Raw genomic sequence first — 17143 nt, forward strand, 5'->3', positions numbered from 1 at the left:
TTAACAGTAAAGATCGATGATGGAATCGGCCCTCAAGCCTGGACGCCTGGAACTCGACCCGCAGGATGCAGAGGCTAAAGAAATCTTCTCCCACTGGCTGCGGTGCTTCGAGGCCTACCTGGCAGAAGCGAGCACAGCCAAAACGACAGGAACAGAAGCTAAGTCTACTGCACGTGAGGGTGAGCCACAGAATCTCTACGCAACTAAACTCGGCCAATTCATATACTGCAGTGCTAGCAGTTCTAGATAAAATTTATGTAAGGCCTATTAATGAAGTTTACGTTCGCCATGTGTTCACGACTCGCCGCCAGCGGCCGACAGAATCACTCGCCGAATTTCTAAGGGAACTCAATAACTTGTCCAATGACTGTAATTATCAAGCTGTTATCGCAGCTGAACACAGGAAACTTGCTGTACGCGATGTTTTTGTAGCGGGCCTCAGGTCTAACTATGTGCGCCAACGACTGCTGGAAAAGAGGGCCCAGGACTTAGAAACGACTGTGGAAGCTGCTACCACGATGGAGGTCTCCTTCCGCAGCCTTAACTCGTTCCCTGCGGACCCCGCGACCCAATCATGGGCCCCCGACCAGCAACTCCCCTAGGCCTGTGCTACGCGCCGCCCAGCCACCATGATGCCGCAGCCAGCCACTATGCTGCTCCAGCCTGCCATTTCTGCAGCCAGAACCAGCACCCGCGGCAGCACTGCGCGGCTTGCAACGCGACCTGCAGCAGCTGCGGGCGAAAAGGCCATTACGCAAGAGTGTGCCTCGCTAAAAGGGCCCCAGCTTCCAACTCCCCAGCGACTCGAAGTAATCGCTCCCCTCACTCGCAGGCCCGCGGGGCCCGAAATGCTGCGGCCTATGCCCCGACTCCGCCCCCTCCTCCACGTGCGATCCATGAGGGCCGCCATATTGGAAAACCTCCACCACGCGGCCGGCCACATGCAACTCATGGGGGCCGCCATCTTGGACACCATCTTCCTCGCCGCCTGTCTGGTGAATTGATGGTTCCATCATGTATCCTTTCTATTTATAATGGGGCCTAGATTTTCTGCTGTGGTGATGTGAACTACCCTCGAGCTGGGCTTCCGATACTGAAGTGAACTTATTCTGAACTTGGAAAAGAACAAAGGTATCTCTGTAGAATTTCTTTATTTCAGTACAAATGAGTCATTTAGGTCCTTGGACTTTATTTCAAAGGAGAGCTAGAGAATTCTTCCCAGTGTCCTGGCCAATATTTGTTCCAAAATCAACATCAACAAGATAGATAGTCTGTTCATTATCAATTGGAGATTATGTCCAACAATTTGGCTCTGACATTTCCTACATTACAATGACGGATTTGTATGATGAAGGTGCGGCAGGCTCTCAGTCTGGATCACGACCAGGTAGGAACGGAGACAAGAGACCCACTGCCTTTGCTCCATTCGCTGTTTCAAACGCAGATTTCACTGCAAAACCTCTCGAGGAACGAGCTAAAATTACACGTCCGGCAAGAAACCGCTTTCCATCAATCATTACAATTCAAAACAAGTATTCGTGACATGGAACTAGGCATAATTTACAGCACATCCTCTCTATGTTATAGAGGTGCTGAGCAAAGGGCTAACCCTAATCCTAGGTACTGTCTGCAGCTGAGAGCTAAATACACAGAGACCATGACAGAGCCTGGAGCACGGAGAGGATAAGCAAAGTATGTACTAATCTGTGTGCGAACTGCCTATAGCACATGTGAGAATGAATCAAACTGCTGGATATTAATAATACTGGCAGGTAGGGGAGGGGGAGAGAGGGTTTGCCAGTTCCACGATTGGGCTGACTATAATATTGGGTTAACTGTTGATTGCTGCTGTATCATTTTGGGCTCCTGTTACCATTGAATACGATATCAGTGTAATAAATAATGTAACGCCAACTAAATAAATACTGAAATCTTTATGGTAAGTGATTGCTCTGAAGGCTGTTTTGATTTAGCTGCTGCAGAGCCGGTTTCTAACTTCATGCCTGGATATGATCCCATTCAAATGCTGACTGCAAATTTTACCGTCATCAAAAAATAACATGAAAGAAAATTATTTGGGATGCTGGAATTTGAAACAAAAGCAAGAAGTGCTGGGCAATCGCAACAGGTCCGTCTGCGGAGAGAGAAGGGAGCTAACATCTCGATTCTGAATGACTGTCAAATTAACAAATGCTTTTCGGAAATTGTGCTACTTTCGCCTATCATTCAAAAATGACATTGAATATTTATTACTGTTTTCATAGGCATTGATTTTTCTGTAGTTTCAGACACTTTTTGTGAAATACATTATTAGGACTTCCCAAAGCACTTTAAAGCTAATTAAGTACCTTGGACATGTTGGAATGGAGAAAACACACCATGCAATTTCTGTACATGTATTAAAAAATGAAACCTCTCAGCCCCACCCACTGCTGCTCCTAAAGTAGGCAGGATGGGGAGCAGGTGACCGACTTAGAGGTGGATCAGTTACTGGGATCTTTAAAAGAAGCTGTGTGCCACCTGGCAGGTTACAGAAGACGAGAAGGACTGGATCAGCAGATTAGAGTCTCTACAGTACTACGGTGAGGCGAGGTTTCTTCACTCAAAGTCTTGTGAATTTTTGGAGTTCTCTATCCCTGAGGGTGGCGGATAATCCACCAGTGAATGTATTTCAAGCTGGGTTACACAAACTCTCAGGAGTTAAGGGATTTGGGGAATGGATATAAAAAATGGAGATAGAAGATCAGCTTTGTACGAAATGGGCGGAGTAAACTCAAGGAACAATATGGACTCCGGCAGCTCCTATTCCCTATGTCCTTATGATGGGCTGGGAGGGGCAGAGATTTTCCTCCAGGACAACAAGTCAGTCTGAGAATCCCTTCCTCCTGATATCTCTGCAGTCTTTCTAAACTCCCTGTTGCTGACCCAACATCAATCTGCCTCTGACCACAATCCTCCCTCCATCCCCTGACCCCCATAATCTCCCTGCTCCTCAGCTACAGCCTTTGCCAGAGTCTTTACCAGTCTAAAAATGTGCATTATAGATGGATTGGTCATGCTAAATTAATTCTTAGTATCCAAAGATGTCCAGGTTGTGTGGGGTTACATAGATAGTGCAACCAAATGGTAGGTGCTCTTTCGGAGGGTCAGTACAGGATCGACGGACTGAATGGCCTCCTTCTGCACTGTGGCGGTGCAATGGATTCTCCAGCAGCAGAGAAACGGAGATGTACAGAAACAGACAATATCATTGAGGTGTCAACCGTCAGTCTGAGTGTCAATGTTGGGTATGTGGTTGAAAACTCACCTCAATGTGGAGTGTGGAGGTAGCAAACAGTGTGGTTCAATTTCAGACAGTTACTGGGAGAGTGATTCATCACTTTAATCATTTTCCCGATAGTTGCGCTTTCCTACAAGGACAGCAGAGGAGTGAGTGTTCCAAATGCCTCGTGTGGAGAGGCGGGAGGGACAATATTAGTGGAGGGTGACTGTGAGGAATGGAAGTGAATGGGGACAGGATAGTATCGGTTGTTCAGATGGGAATGTGAGGTGTCAGCAGACAGGGAAATGAGTGGACCTATGTTGTATCTTGTAATTTGAAGTTTATTCAATTTACGGTTGCCGGTTGTTCTTGAGACATTGCTGAAACTCAGTAGAAATTCAAGTTAAAAACTTGTCAGGTGCAAATAAGAATTGTTTTATTTGAAGTTCATTGGTTACAACTTGAATTTCATTTAAAAGGTAGTTTGTAGACAATTTGATTTTCTTCAAAGAATCACAGGAATTATCTTCTGAGACAATAGCCTGAACACAACTTTAAAAGTCAAAGGCTGAAGTCAAAGTATGAAAATGAAATAGGAATACAGAACTCTTTTCTAATTCTCTTCCTTTACTTTCTCTTTCTCTCTCTTTCTGTCTTGTTCTCTTTTTCTCTTTCCTGTCTCTTTCTCTCTGTCTCTTTCTTTCTTTCTGTCTGTCTTTCTGTCTAAAATGGTGGCCAAATCATCCATGGATATACTAATTGATATCTGTCTTAAGCGATCCAATCACACCCCAATATAATCCTAATTGGTTTAAGCTATATTCAAAACACATTTGATTTGATAACAAGCCGTCCATCCTCACGATGCAACGCCACTTCCAATTGTTGCTTATCTGCAACAATTAAGACATTATGTCATCTCATCATACTATAATTTAAACTGTTTTTTGACACAGTCTACAATGTTTCGGCTTGCATACGTTATGGAATGTGGTTCAGGCTGTTATCACAAGTGGCCTGAAATCAGAACAATGGAGCCTTTAATGATTCCACCTTACAGCCCATGGGATTTAGCCGCTGTCCTTGAAAGAATGTGATGTTTTTATCAGTGGTTCTGTTTTTCCCAAACTCGTGTCTGAGTTTGGGAATTGTATGTTTCAAACATTTTAAAACTGGGATTTAATATTTATGCTCTAAACTGCCTTTTTACCTATATTAAGTGTATTTAAAATACCTGACTTCTACAACCTACAAGATGTGTTTACCTGAGGAGTTCTGGGCAGGAGACTCTGCCAGTCTGAGTGGGGGTTTGACACCTGAAAGTGTCTCTGTCACTCGCCCGTCAGCCCGCCAGAGTTCCTGGATCCTCTCCACTCGCTGTCTTCGGGTTGGAGGAACCTCACTCCGGCTGCTGACCTCCTCGGCCACTTCCATCCACAACTGCTCGGTTGGAGAGTTTGATTTCTCCCTCCCGGCCGTGTCAAACATCACCTCACTGCAGCCCCTCAGATCCTGCAGCAGGAACTCCAGGTGAGACTGAGAAACCCCAGGGAGCAACTGTCCCAGGACTCCTCTCCATTCCTGTGGTTACTGCAGCCGGAACGTTCCAATTGCTGCTGACCTAATGTGACCCATCTGGTGACCTAATGTAACCCATCTGGTGACCTAATGTGACCCATCTGGTGACCTAATGTGACCCATCTGGTGACCTAATGTGACCCATCTGGTGACCTAATGTAACCCATCTGGTGACCAAATGGAACCCATCTGGTGACCTAATGGAACCCATCTGGTGACCTAATGTAACCCATCTGGTGACCTAATGGAACCCATCTGGTGACCAAATGTAACCCATCTGGTGACCGAATGTAAACCATCTGGTGACCAAATTAACCCATCTGGTGACCGAATGTAAACCATCTAGTGACCAAATGTAACCCACCTGGTGACCTAATGGAACCCATCTGGTGACCAAATTAACCCATCTAGTGACCGAATGTAAACCATCTAGTGACCAAATGTAACCCACCTGGTGACCTAATGTAACCCACCTGGTGACCTAATGTAACCCATCTGGTGACCTAATGGAACCCATCTGGTGACCTAATGTGACCCATCAGGTGACCGAATATAACCCATCTGGTGACCTAATGGAACTTATCTGGTGACCAAATGTAACCAATCTGGTGACCTAATATAACCCATCTGATGACCGAATGTAAACCATCTGGTGACCTAATAGAACATAGAAAAATACAGAACAGGACATAGAATGTCCTAGAATAAGAACAAATTAATCGCACCCCATCATTCTACCGTAATCCATGTACCTATCCAATAGCCGCTTGAAGGTCCCTAATGTTTCCGACTCAACTACTTCCATATGCAGTGCATTCCATGCCCCCACTACTCTCTGGGTAAAGAACCTACCTCTGACATCCCCCCTATATCTTCCACCATTCACCTTAAATTTATGTCCCTTTGTAATGGTTTGTTCCACCCAGGGAAAAAGTCTCTGACTGTCTACTCTATCTATTCCCCCTGATCATCTTATAAACCTCTGTCAAGTCGCCCCTCATCCTTTTCCGTTCTAATGAGAAAAGGCCGGACACTCTCAACCTTTCCTCGTAAGACCTACTCTCCATTCCAGGCAACATCCTGGTAAATCTCCTTTGCACCTTTTCCAAAGCTTCCACATCCTTCCTAAAATGAGGCGACCAGAACTGCACACAGTACTCCAAATGTGGCCGTACCAAGGTTTTGTACAGCTGCATCATCACCTCATGGCTCTTAAATTCAATCCCTCTGTTAATGAACGCTAGCACACCATAGGCCTTCTTCGCAGCTCTATCTACTTGAGTGGCAACTTTCAAAGATCTATGAACATAGACCCCAAGATCTCTCTGCTCCTTCACATTGCCAAGCACCCTAACAACCCTGTATTCCGCATTCACATTTGTCCTTCCAAAATGGACAACCTCACACTTTTCAGGGTTAAACTCCATCTGCCACTGCTCAGCCTAGCTCTGCATCCTATCTATGTTTCTTTGCAGCCAACAACAGCCCATCTCACTATCCACAACTCTACCAATCTTCGTATCATCTGCAAATTTAATGACTCACCCTTCAACTCCCTCATCCAAGTCATTAATGAAAATCACAAACAGCAGAGGACCCAGAACTGATCCCTGCGGTATGCCACTGATAACTGGGCTCCAGGCTGAATATTTGCCATCCACCATCACTCTCTGACTTCTATTGGTTAGCCAGTTTGTTATCCAACTGGTCAAATTTCCCACTATCCCATGCCTCCTTACTTTCTGCATAAGCCTGCATAATACCATGGGGAACCTTATCAAATGCCTTACTAAAATCCATGTACACCACATCCACTGCTTTACCTTCATCCACGTGCTTGGTCACCTCCTCAAAGAATTCAATAAGACTTGTGAGGCAAGACCTACCCCTCACAAATCTGTGCTGACTATCCCTAATCAAGCAGTGTCTTTCCAGATGCTCAGAAATCCTATCCCTCAGTACCCTTTACATTACTTTACTTACCACCAAAGTAATATACCAATGTAACTCATCTGGTGACTAAATGGAACCCATCTGGTGACCTAATGGAACTCATCTGGTGACCTAATGGAACCCATCTGGTGACCCAATGGAATCCATCTCGTGGTCCCAAAGTTAGAAATCCTTCCTTTGGCAGAATGGAGATGTCATCCCGCCCATCCTCCCTGAGTTATAAAGAACCAGAGCTGAACACTCACATTAATAGCTGGAGTTCCCGACCTGAACATTGTCTCCTCATTCCAGCAGGGAGGAAGTCGCCAGGATTCCACCTGAATTTCCCACAGGCAGGAGTTAAACTCAAAGACAGACAAATAGATCCGCACATTCTGCTTTCCAGACCATAACCCGTCCCTTGCTGCCAAACCCCACCCCATGGTCCCAAGCCACTCCCCTTGTTTCTAAACCATGCCCATTCTCCAAACCTCGTCAACACTACACCAGGACATGAAGTTTGGAAAAGTTGTTCCCAGTTTTGGGTTGAGAGCAGATCTGGGCTCTGTCACCGGCTGAAATTGTGTGAGTCTGTTTACTGGAGTTTCCTTTAGTAAAAATGGAGTGTGTCGCCCAGTCACAGGGGGCCGCTGAGACACTGGGCTGGATTCTCCGATTTGCAGACTAAGTGCTGATGCCGGCACGGGAACTGTGGCATTTTACACCCGAATAAACAACACCAAAGCTGCACCGATGCTCCGTCAGGTGAGGGGCGAGCAGGCACGCAGCATGGCTCTTGCTGTGTATACGGCCGGAGAATTGCCGGGTTCACGGCCGCGCATGCGCACAGTGACAGCCTGCAGAGGCCGCACTGTGCAACACGGCACCGTCCGCGCGTGGACCCAGCCTGCCAAATAATGCCCCCCCCTTACTAGGCTCGCCACACAACCCCCCCCCACCCCCCCCCCCCCCCCCCCCCCCCCCCCCCACCAGTGCCCCAGGCCCCGGCAAAGATCCTTCCCTGCCCGCGGAACAACCCGACCATGGCGGCGCTGGACTTTGTCCGCAGCTGCCACGCCGTGGTTCCAAAAGAAAAAAGAACACGTGTCCCTCGCCGCCGGGAACTTGGCCCACCGGGGGCGGAGCAGCATGGGTTGGCTGCAGGTGATATCCTGAGGCCATCCCGACGGCGTGAGGCGTACACGTCGGAGGGGGCGGAGTATCGCAAAAGTGGCGTCGCCCCTTAATCCGATGCAAACGACGTCGCTGATCGGAGAATCCCGCCCACTGACTTTCTGCTCCAAACAGTCGAGAATTCATTTACAGAATTCTCCCCCAGTCTCCAACACCCATGAAATCACTGCACAGGGATCTGCGTCTAAAAATTCCCAATTACAACAAGAGCACTCATGCAATTTTCATCCCACCTCCCAACAAGATGCCCCGCCCCCCGTCTCAGCTTTGTCCACTTAATTATTTAAACTCTGTATTTGGAACGAGGTCCCAAAGAGGCTCTATCTATGAACTTGCTTGATCTGAAAGTTTTTACAATATAATGGCGCAGCGTAATCCCTCTGCCTCGCTTCGGACAACAACAAAAAAGGAAAGTTAGAGCCCTGGGTCTCAGTCTCTCTGTCTGGTGACAAGTGTAGCATCGGTGAACTGGTATCACTTTCCCACTGATAATAATGATAATCTTTATTGTCACGAGTAGGCTTACATTAACACTGCAATGAAGTTACTGTGAAAAGCCCCTAGGTGCCACATTCAGGCGCCTGTTCGGGTACACAGAGGGAGAATGTCTAAATTATTTAACAGCACGTCTTTCGGGATTTCTGGGAGGAAACCGGAGTGCCTGGAGGAAACCCATGCAGATGTGGGGAGAACGTGCAGACTCTGCACAGACACTGATCCAAGCCAGGAATCGAACCTGGGACCCTGAAGCTGTGAAACAACAGTGCTAACCACTCTGCTCCCGTGCCGCACAACTACTCCTCTCTCTATCTGTGATAATGCCACCTTCTTGTACAAAATTGGGGGGGTAGGGGGGGGGGAATAATAGACTCAGAAATTAATGTAATATCTGTTAGATAATTGCTGTTCTGTGTGTCATTCACCGGTCCATTGTTTCATCTCCGTCAGAACCGAGATTGGGTCCAACGCCACTCCCGCGATTCTCCGGTCGCCACCAATCGGGCGCACGCGGTTGACGTGCCGCCGGTCGGGGGTCATTGAAAGCGGCCCCCTCAGCTATTCCCCACGTACAGCTGGCCTAGTTCCTGCCGCCGTGGTTCTCTCAGGGTTCCACCCGGCGGGTACCGGGTGTGGCGGCTGCGGCATCCAGGACATCCAGGCTATCGATTAGGGGCCACCGATCTGCGGTCGCGCACGCTCTCAGGGGGCCTATCTTCTTGGTGCTGGACCGCGGTGTGGGTTGGCCATGTTGCGAGGGGCGCTCACCATAGGCAGCCGCCGTGTGCATGCGCGGACTCCCGATCGGAAGTGCAGGGCCCTGTATTGGCAGCCGTAACTGTGAGGAGCACTCTGGGGCCCTGCTAGCCCCTTGCAAATCGGAGAATCACCCTGGACTTACTCCAGGTAACTCCAGAGTGATTCGCACACGTTTTTTCATGGGCGTGAGGTCATAGCCCCATTGTTGGAGAATCCTGCCCCTAGTCTTTGACCTGCCCTGCTGGTCACAGTATTAACATGGCTAGTCCAGTTCAGTTTCTGGTCAATGATAACTCCCAGGATGTTGATTGTGGGGTTTCAGCAATGGTAATGCCATTGAATGTCAAGGGATGGTGGTTAGATCCTCTCTTGCAGGACATGATCATTGCCTGGCACTTGTGTGGTGCGAATGTAACTTGCCACTTGTCAGTCCAAGCCTGGATATTGTCCAGGTCCTGCTGAATTTGGACATGGACTGCTTCATTATCTGAGGAGTCACTAATGGTGCTGAACATTGTGCAGTCATTCGCAAACATCCCCACTTCTGACCGTATGATGGAAGGGAGGTCATTGATGAAGCAGCTGAAGATGGTTGGGCCTAGGACACTCCCCTGTGGAATTCCTGCAGTGATGTCCTGGAGTTGAGGTGATTGAACTCCAACCACCACAACCATCTTCCTTTGTGACTCCAACCAACGGAGAGTTTTTCCACTGATTCCCTTGACTCTAGTTTAGCTAGGGCTCCTTGATGCCATACTCGGTCAAATGCTGCCTTGATGTCAAGGGCAGTCACTCTCACCTCACCTCTGGCATTCAGCTCTTTTGTCCATGTTTGAACCAAGGCTGTAATGAGGTCAGGACCACCCTGGCAGAACCCAAACTGAGGATTTGTGAGCAGGTTATTGCTGAGAAAGTGCCACTTGATAACACTGTTGATGAGTCCTTCCATCACTTTGCTGATGATGGGAAAGTAGACTGATAGGGAGGTAATTGGCTTGGTTGGATTTGTCCTGTTTCTTGTGTACAGGACACGCCTGGGCAATCTTCCACATTGCCGGGTAGATGCCAGTGTTGTAACTGTACCAGAACACCTTAAATAGGGGTACGGCAAGTTCTGGAGCAGAGGTCTTCAGTACTATCACCAGGATATTGTCAGGCCCATAGCCTTTGCAATATCCAGTGCCTTCGGTCATTTCCTGATATCGCATGGAGTGAATCGTATTGGTTGAAGACTGACATCTGTGATGCCTGGGACCTCCGGAGGAAACCGAGATGGATCATCCACTTGGCACTTCTGGCTGAAGATTGTCACGCATGTCTCAACCTTGTCTTTTGCACAGATGTGCTGGGCTCCTCCATCATTGAGGATGGGGATATGTGTGGAGCCTCCTCCTCCAGTGAGTTGTGTAATTGTTCACCACCATTCACGGCTGGATGTGGCAGAACTGCAGAGCTTAGATCTGATGCGTTTGTTGCTGAATTTTTTAGCTGTCTATTACTTGCTGCTAATACTGTTTGGCACACGCCTAGTCTTATGTTGCAGCTTCACCAAGTCGACATCTAATGTTTAGGTATGCCTGATTTTACTACTGTCATGTTCTCTGGCATTCTTCATTGAACCAAGGTTGATCCCCTGGCTTGGCGGCAATGATAGAGTGGGGGGGGGGGGGGGGGGGGGGGGATGCCAGGCCATAAGGTTTCAGATTGTGGTTGAGTATAATTCTGCTGCTGCTGATGGCCCACAGCACCTCATGGATGTCCAGTCTTAAGTTGTGAAATCTGTTTGAAGTCTATCCCATTGAGCACGGTGGTAGTACCACACAACATGATGGAGGGTATCCTCAATGTGAAGACGGGACTTTGTCTCCACATGGACGGTGCTGCAGTCCCAGTCTAGCAGCTATAACCTTTAGGACCCAGCCAGCTCAGTGTCTGTTGGCACGACCGAGCCACTCTTGGTGATGGGCATTGAAGTCCCCTATCCAGAGCATATTCTGCATCCATGCCCCCCTCAGTGCTTCCTCCATGTGGTGTTCAACTTGGAAGAGTATTGATGCATCATCTGATGGTGGCCGGTCCGTGTTAATCAGCAGGACGTTTCCTTGTCCATGTTTAACCTGAAGCCATGAGACTTCCTGGGACTCTAGAGTCGATGGTTGAGGACTCCCAGGGCAACTCCCTCCTGACTGTATGCCACTGTGTCACCACCTCTGCCCGGTCTGTCCTGCAGGTGAGACAGGACAAAACCAGGAATGGTGATAGTGGTGTCTGGGACATTGTTCGGTATGATTCTGTGAGTATGCCTGTGTTAGGCTGTTGCTTAACTAAACACATTTGTATTTTACGTTTGTAGATGTCTGGAAGCATGTTTCGCAATGCAGCTCAAAACATCGCGAAAGAACTTGACCCTTACGGCAGACTGATTCCCGCAGCAATCTTGTGTGATGCAGAAAAGTACAAACCCCTTCATCTCGTCAAGATAGAGAAGGGATTTTTCTTTTTCACAAAAGACAAATACTTCCCAACACCTGTCACACTTGCTGACATCTTGACTGATGGCAAGGATTTGGATTTAGGTAAGCGTTCGCTGTTTATTTAAGTTTTGCTATTTCAATCTGATTATGTTTGGGGCGATTTTATGGTGCATTGGTTTACATCCTGAACACATTAGAACTGGAGATTTCAACAGCAAGTCAATGTTGCATTGGTACTTCTCTGAGTTATCACCACAATGACAATCGATGATCCCATCCAACAAGTCTCCTGACTAGGGGACTCTACAGGACAGGTTAATGAGAGAGGAAAAATATGTCGGCAATAATAAATGATTTTTTTTTAGGTATTTATATCATTCTATGAAAAAAATGAATGTAAATTAATGTGGCTGGTTTGATTCTTTCTTGTTTGGAGAATATTTATACATAATGGGATCGATGACAACCAGAGTGTTGTGCCCAGTCTGGACATTGCCCTTTAGGGAGGATGTGAAGTCTCCAGATAGGATGCAGAAAAGATTTTATAGAATGGTTCCAGGGGGTGAGTATTTCCATTACATGAATTGGTTGCAAAAGCAGCAGTTGTTCTACAGAGCAGGTAAGGTTGAGGGGAAACTTTATAGAGCAGTTCAGAATCATGAGGGGTCTACACAGAGCAGGTAGAATGACATTGTTTCCACTGAATGAAGGATCGAAAACCAGAGAGAACTGATTTAAGGAAGCAACTGAGGCAAAACCTTTTTTATGTAAGTAGTGGCCAGGATCTAAAAGGCTCTGTCGGAGTATGTGGTCACTGTTTTAATTATTAAAGGGTCGCCACTCAAAACAGAGATATACTGATTTTCTTTCACTCAGGGTCGTGAGTCTTTGGAACTCTCTCCCCGAAAATAATAATAATCTTTATTAGTGTCACAAGTACGGTTATATTATACTGCAATGAAGTTACTGTGCAAATCCCCTCATCGCCACATACCGGATGTTCGGTACACTGAGGGAGAATTAGGAATGTCCAATTCACCTAACAAGCTCATCTTTCGGGACTTGTGGGAGGAAAGCGGAGCCCCCGGAGGAAGCATGGCAGATACAGGGAGAACGTGCATAATCCACACAGACAGTGACTCAAGCCTGGAATCGAACCCGGGTCCCTGGTGCTGTGAAGCAACAGTGCTAACCAATTTGCTACCGTGTTGTAAGGTGATGGAGGCAGAGTCTTTGAATATTGTTAAGGCAGAGGTGGATAGATTCTGGGTAAGCAAGAGGGTGATAGGTTACCACGGATGGCGGCATGCACATTTGAGGTTAATATCAGATCAGCCATGATCCTATTAAATGGGGGGAACAGGGTGGAGGGGCTGAATGGCCCACTCCTGCTCCTTGTCGGTTTGTTCGTGTTGAAGACAGATTGAATCCTGGCTTTCAAAAGAGAATTGGTAAGTACCTGAAGGGAAAGAGAAAAATGCAGAGCCATGGGGGAAGGGGAAAGGTTTAGGGAGTTGGTCGAGCTGGACTATTCTTGCAGAGAGTCGGCATGGTCTCAATGTCGGAAACCTCCTTCTGCGCTGGCATCATTATGTGATTCTATGTCGATGATGCTACATTAGGTTAAACACTCAAACATTTTCTTTGACCTCTTTGCATACTGTAATATGATGAGATTTTCTCCCCCTCGGCCCCTCTTTCCAGTCTTCATACCTCAGCATCTGCAAAAGTGTCTGGACTAACGTTGCCAAGGTTAATTTCCATGTGTTATAAACACCATTTAGAATTCCTGTGGCTTATTGAAGAATTTGTGGACTTCCGGTTGCGGCAATGCGGAGCTAAGCCGCACATTCGGTAGCTCCCGCTCGAAATGGACTTTGGGGCTCTTTTCAGGGCCCCCAACGGAGCTTTTTCGACGATTGCCGACGTGGGATGGGGTCTGCAGTAGATCCCCAGGGTTCTATGGTCCGGATCAGGAGTGGGGTGAACAGAAAAGCGGTGGCAGCGCCCCTGGAAAAGTGGGGGAAGGGAAACAAAATGGCAGCCGGCGGAGCCCTCTAGGAGCTGAGGCAGTGGGCGCAGGAGCAGCAGGGGACTCTTCGGCGCTGCTTCCAGGAGCTTATGGTGGAGTTGCTGGAGTCGCTGAAGGCTACCACCAGTGAGCTGCTGGAGACTCAGACAGCCCAGGGGGCCGCAATCCGGGAGCTGCAGCAGCAGGCCTCCAAAAGGGAGGACGAGGCCGTGGCCGTCGCGGGGAAAGTGGAGATGCACGAGGCGCTCCATAAAAAGTGGCAGGAGCGGTTCGAGGAGCTGGACAACCGGACGAGACGGAAGAATTTACGGATTCTGGGCCTCACGGAGGGGCTGGAGGGGTCGGACCTGGCGGCCTATGTGGTTGTTTTGCTGAACTCGCTGATGGGAGCTGGGTCCTTCCAGGGGCCCCTGGAGCTGGAGGGGGCCCACAGAATACTGGCCAGGAGGCCCAAGCCGAGTGAGCCGCCGCGGGCGTTGTTGATGAGGTACCACCAGTTCGTTGAACGGGAGTGCGTGCTCCGGTGGGCCAAAAGGGAGCGGAACAGCAAGTGGGAGAACACGGAGGTGCGGATCTTCCAGGACTGGAGTGCGGAGGTGGCTAAGCGGAGGGCCGGGTACAACCGGACGAAGGCGGTGCTCCACAGACGGAGTGTGAAGTTTGGCATGTTGCAGCCGGCGCGTCTGTGAGTCACCTACAAGGACCGTCACCATTATTTTGAGTCCCCAGAGGAGGCGTGGGCCTTTGTGCAGGCCGAGAAACTGGACTCAAACTGAGGGTCAGGGATGGGGGTTTTGTATGTAAATGCAACTGTGTCTAATTTTTTTCTCTGGAGGGGGGGTTCTCTGTTTAATGTAGGATGTGTGTTGGCTTTAGGGTGGGTGGGGCGATGTCTTTATGTCTATTTGTATGGGTCTGGTGGACGGGTTCGGACAGGGAGGTAAACTGGGAGTGCGGGGAGCTGGTGGTGGGGACCGGCAATGGGAGTTGCTCTAGAGGAGGTGGGGTTGGGCAGGGCGAAAGTGCGGGCTTTTCTATGGTTTCCTGCGCTGCGGGATGATGGGGACGGGGTCGAGGCTGAGAAGCGCGGGCCTTTGCTGGTTGTTATTTTCCCACGCAAGAGCGGGGGGGAATGGCCAGGAAGGAGCTGGAGTATGCTGGGGGGGGGGGGGGGAGAGTTGCCGCCGTGGAGAACAGGCCGAGCGGGGGACGCTGGCCAGTGGCGGGCATGGGATGGGTTATGGCTAGTCGGCAGGGGAGGGGGGCAGGGAGTCCTCTGATCCGGCTGATAACCTGGAATGTGAGGGGGCTGAACGGGCCGGTCAAGCGGGCCCGGGTGTTTACGCACCTGAAGGGGGTGGAGGCGGACGTGGCTATGCTCCAGGAGACGCACCTGAAGGTGGCGGAACAGGTTCGACTGAGGAAGGGGTGGGTGGGCCAAGTATTTCATTCAGGGCTGGATGAGAAGAATCGGGGAGTGGCGATCCTGGTGGGAAAGAGGGTGTCGTTTGAGCCGTTAAATGTGGTGGCTGATAGTGGCGGGAGATATGTGATGGTGAGTGGTAAGCTGCAGGGGGAGCGGGTGGTGCTGGTGAATGTTTACGCCCCAAACTGGGACGATGCGGGGTTTATGCGGCGCATGTTGGGCCGCATTCCGGACCTGGATGCGGGGGACCTGATTATGGGAGGGACTTCAACACGGTGCTGAATCCCCCATTGGATCGATCCAGGTCCCGGACGGGTAGGAGGCCGGCGGCGGCTAAGGTGTTGAGGGGGTTTATGGATCAGATGGGAGGGGTGGATCCCTGGAGGTTTGCGAGGCCAAGGGCCAGGGAGTACTCGTTTTTCTCCCACGTGCATAAGGCCTATTCCAGGATTGATTTTTTTGTCCTGAGCAGGGGGCTGGTTTCGACAGTGGAGGATGCTGAATACTCTGCCATTGCCATTTCAGATCATGCCCCGCACTGGGTGGACCTCGGGCTGGGGGAGGAGAGGGACCAGCGTCCGCTCTGGCTCTTGGAGGTGGGGCTGCTGGCAGACGAGGAGGTGGCCGAGAGGGTTCGGGGGTGTATCAAGAGGTACCTAGAGGCCAACGATAACGGGGAGGTCCGAGTGGGGACGGTCTGAGAGGCATTGAAGGTGGTGATTAGAGGGGAGTTGATTTCCATCCGTACCCATAGGGAGAGGGGAGGGCAGAGGGAGAGGGAGAGATTGGTAGGGAGATGGTGAGGGTGGATAGGAGATATGCGGAGGCTCCGGAGGAGGGATTGCTGGGGGAGAGGTGTAGCCTTCAGGTCAGGTTCGATCTACTGACCACCAGAAAGGCGGAAGCTCAGTGGAGGAAAGCACAGGGGGCGGTGTATGAATATGGGGAGAAGGTGAGCAGGATGCTGGCACACCAGTTCCGAAAGCGAGACGCGGCCAGGGAGATTGGGGGTGAAGGATAGAGATGGGAAGGTGGTGCGGAGGGGGTAGACATTAATGGGGTCTTTAGGGACTTTTATGGGGAAATGTACCAGTCTGAACCTGCGGTGGAGGGGGGGGGGGGGAATGGGGCGCTTCTTGGACAAGCTGCGATTTCCGAAGGTGGAGGAGGAGCAGGTGGAGGGACTGGGGACGGCGATTGAGCTGGAGGAGCTGGTTAAAGGGTAGGGAGCATGCAGTCGGGGAAGGCGCCGGGGCCGGATGGGTTTCCGGCCGAATTTTATAAAATGTACGCGGACCTGTTGGGCCCCCTGTTGGTCCAGACCTTTAATGAGGCAAGGGACGGGGGGGCTTTGCCCCCAACTATGTCACGGGCGCTGATTTTCTTGATCCTTAAGCGGGCCAAGGACCCTCTGCAGTGTGGGTCTTATAGGCCAATCTCGCTGCTGGGGGGGGGGGGGGGGCCGAGGTGGCGGGGGGGGGGGGGGGGCCGAGGGGGGGGCCGAAGCGGGGGGGCCGAAGCGGGGGGGGGCCGGAGGGGGGGGCGGCCGGGGGGGGCGGAGGGGGCCGCCCTGGGGGAGGGCGGCCACCGCGCATGCGCTGGTTGGCACCGGCCCAACTGCGCATGCGCGGGACCCGAGTCTCTGGCGCCCCCTAGCACATGGCGCCCCGGGCGACTGCCCGAGTTGCCGGTACCTTGGGCCGGCCCTGGCAGGCAGGGAGGAGCTTCAGGTACCTAGGAGTCCAGGTGGCTGGGAGCTGGGGGGGCCCTGCACAAGCTCAACCTCACAAGGTTGGTGGAGCAAATGGAGGAGGAGTTCAAAAGGTGCGATAAGTTACCGCTGTCACTGGTGGGTAGGGTGCAGTCCGTCAAGATGACGGTGCTCCCGAGGTTTTTGTTCCTGTTCCAGTGCCTTCCAATCCTTATCCCGAGGGCCTTTTTTAGGAGAGATAACAGGAGTATTACGAGATTTGTATCGGCGCATGGGA

At 50.3% G+C, this 17143-nt stretch overlaps 1 protein-coding gene across 4 annotated transcripts in view; it reads left to right on the forward strand.

Moving 5' to 3' along the window:
• LOC119954462 (gasdermin-B-like) overlaps positions 1-17143 on the forward strand; it is a 67630-nt gene that overhangs the window by 12548 nt on the left and 37939 nt on the right. For 3 of the 4 annotated variants that reach the window (XM_038779684.1, XM_038779685.1, XM_038779686.1), the window contains one exon: positions 11577-11799. In XM_038779684.1, the coding sequence (XP_038635612.1) occupies positions 11577-11799 (223 nt within the window). Of the gene's footprint in view, positions 1-2362; positions 2583-11576; positions 11800-17143 lie in introns of those variants that run through there. The other variant, XM_038779687.1, reaches the window with a different exon arrangement.

The sequence above is a fragment of the Scyliorhinus canicula genome, chromosome 19 (genome assembly GCF_902713615.1).
Source record: "Scyliorhinus canicula chromosome 19, sScyCan1.1, whole genome shotgun sequence".
NCBI lineage: Eukaryota > Metazoa > Chordata > Chondrichthyes > Carcharhiniformes > Scyliorhinidae > Scyliorhinus > Scyliorhinus canicula.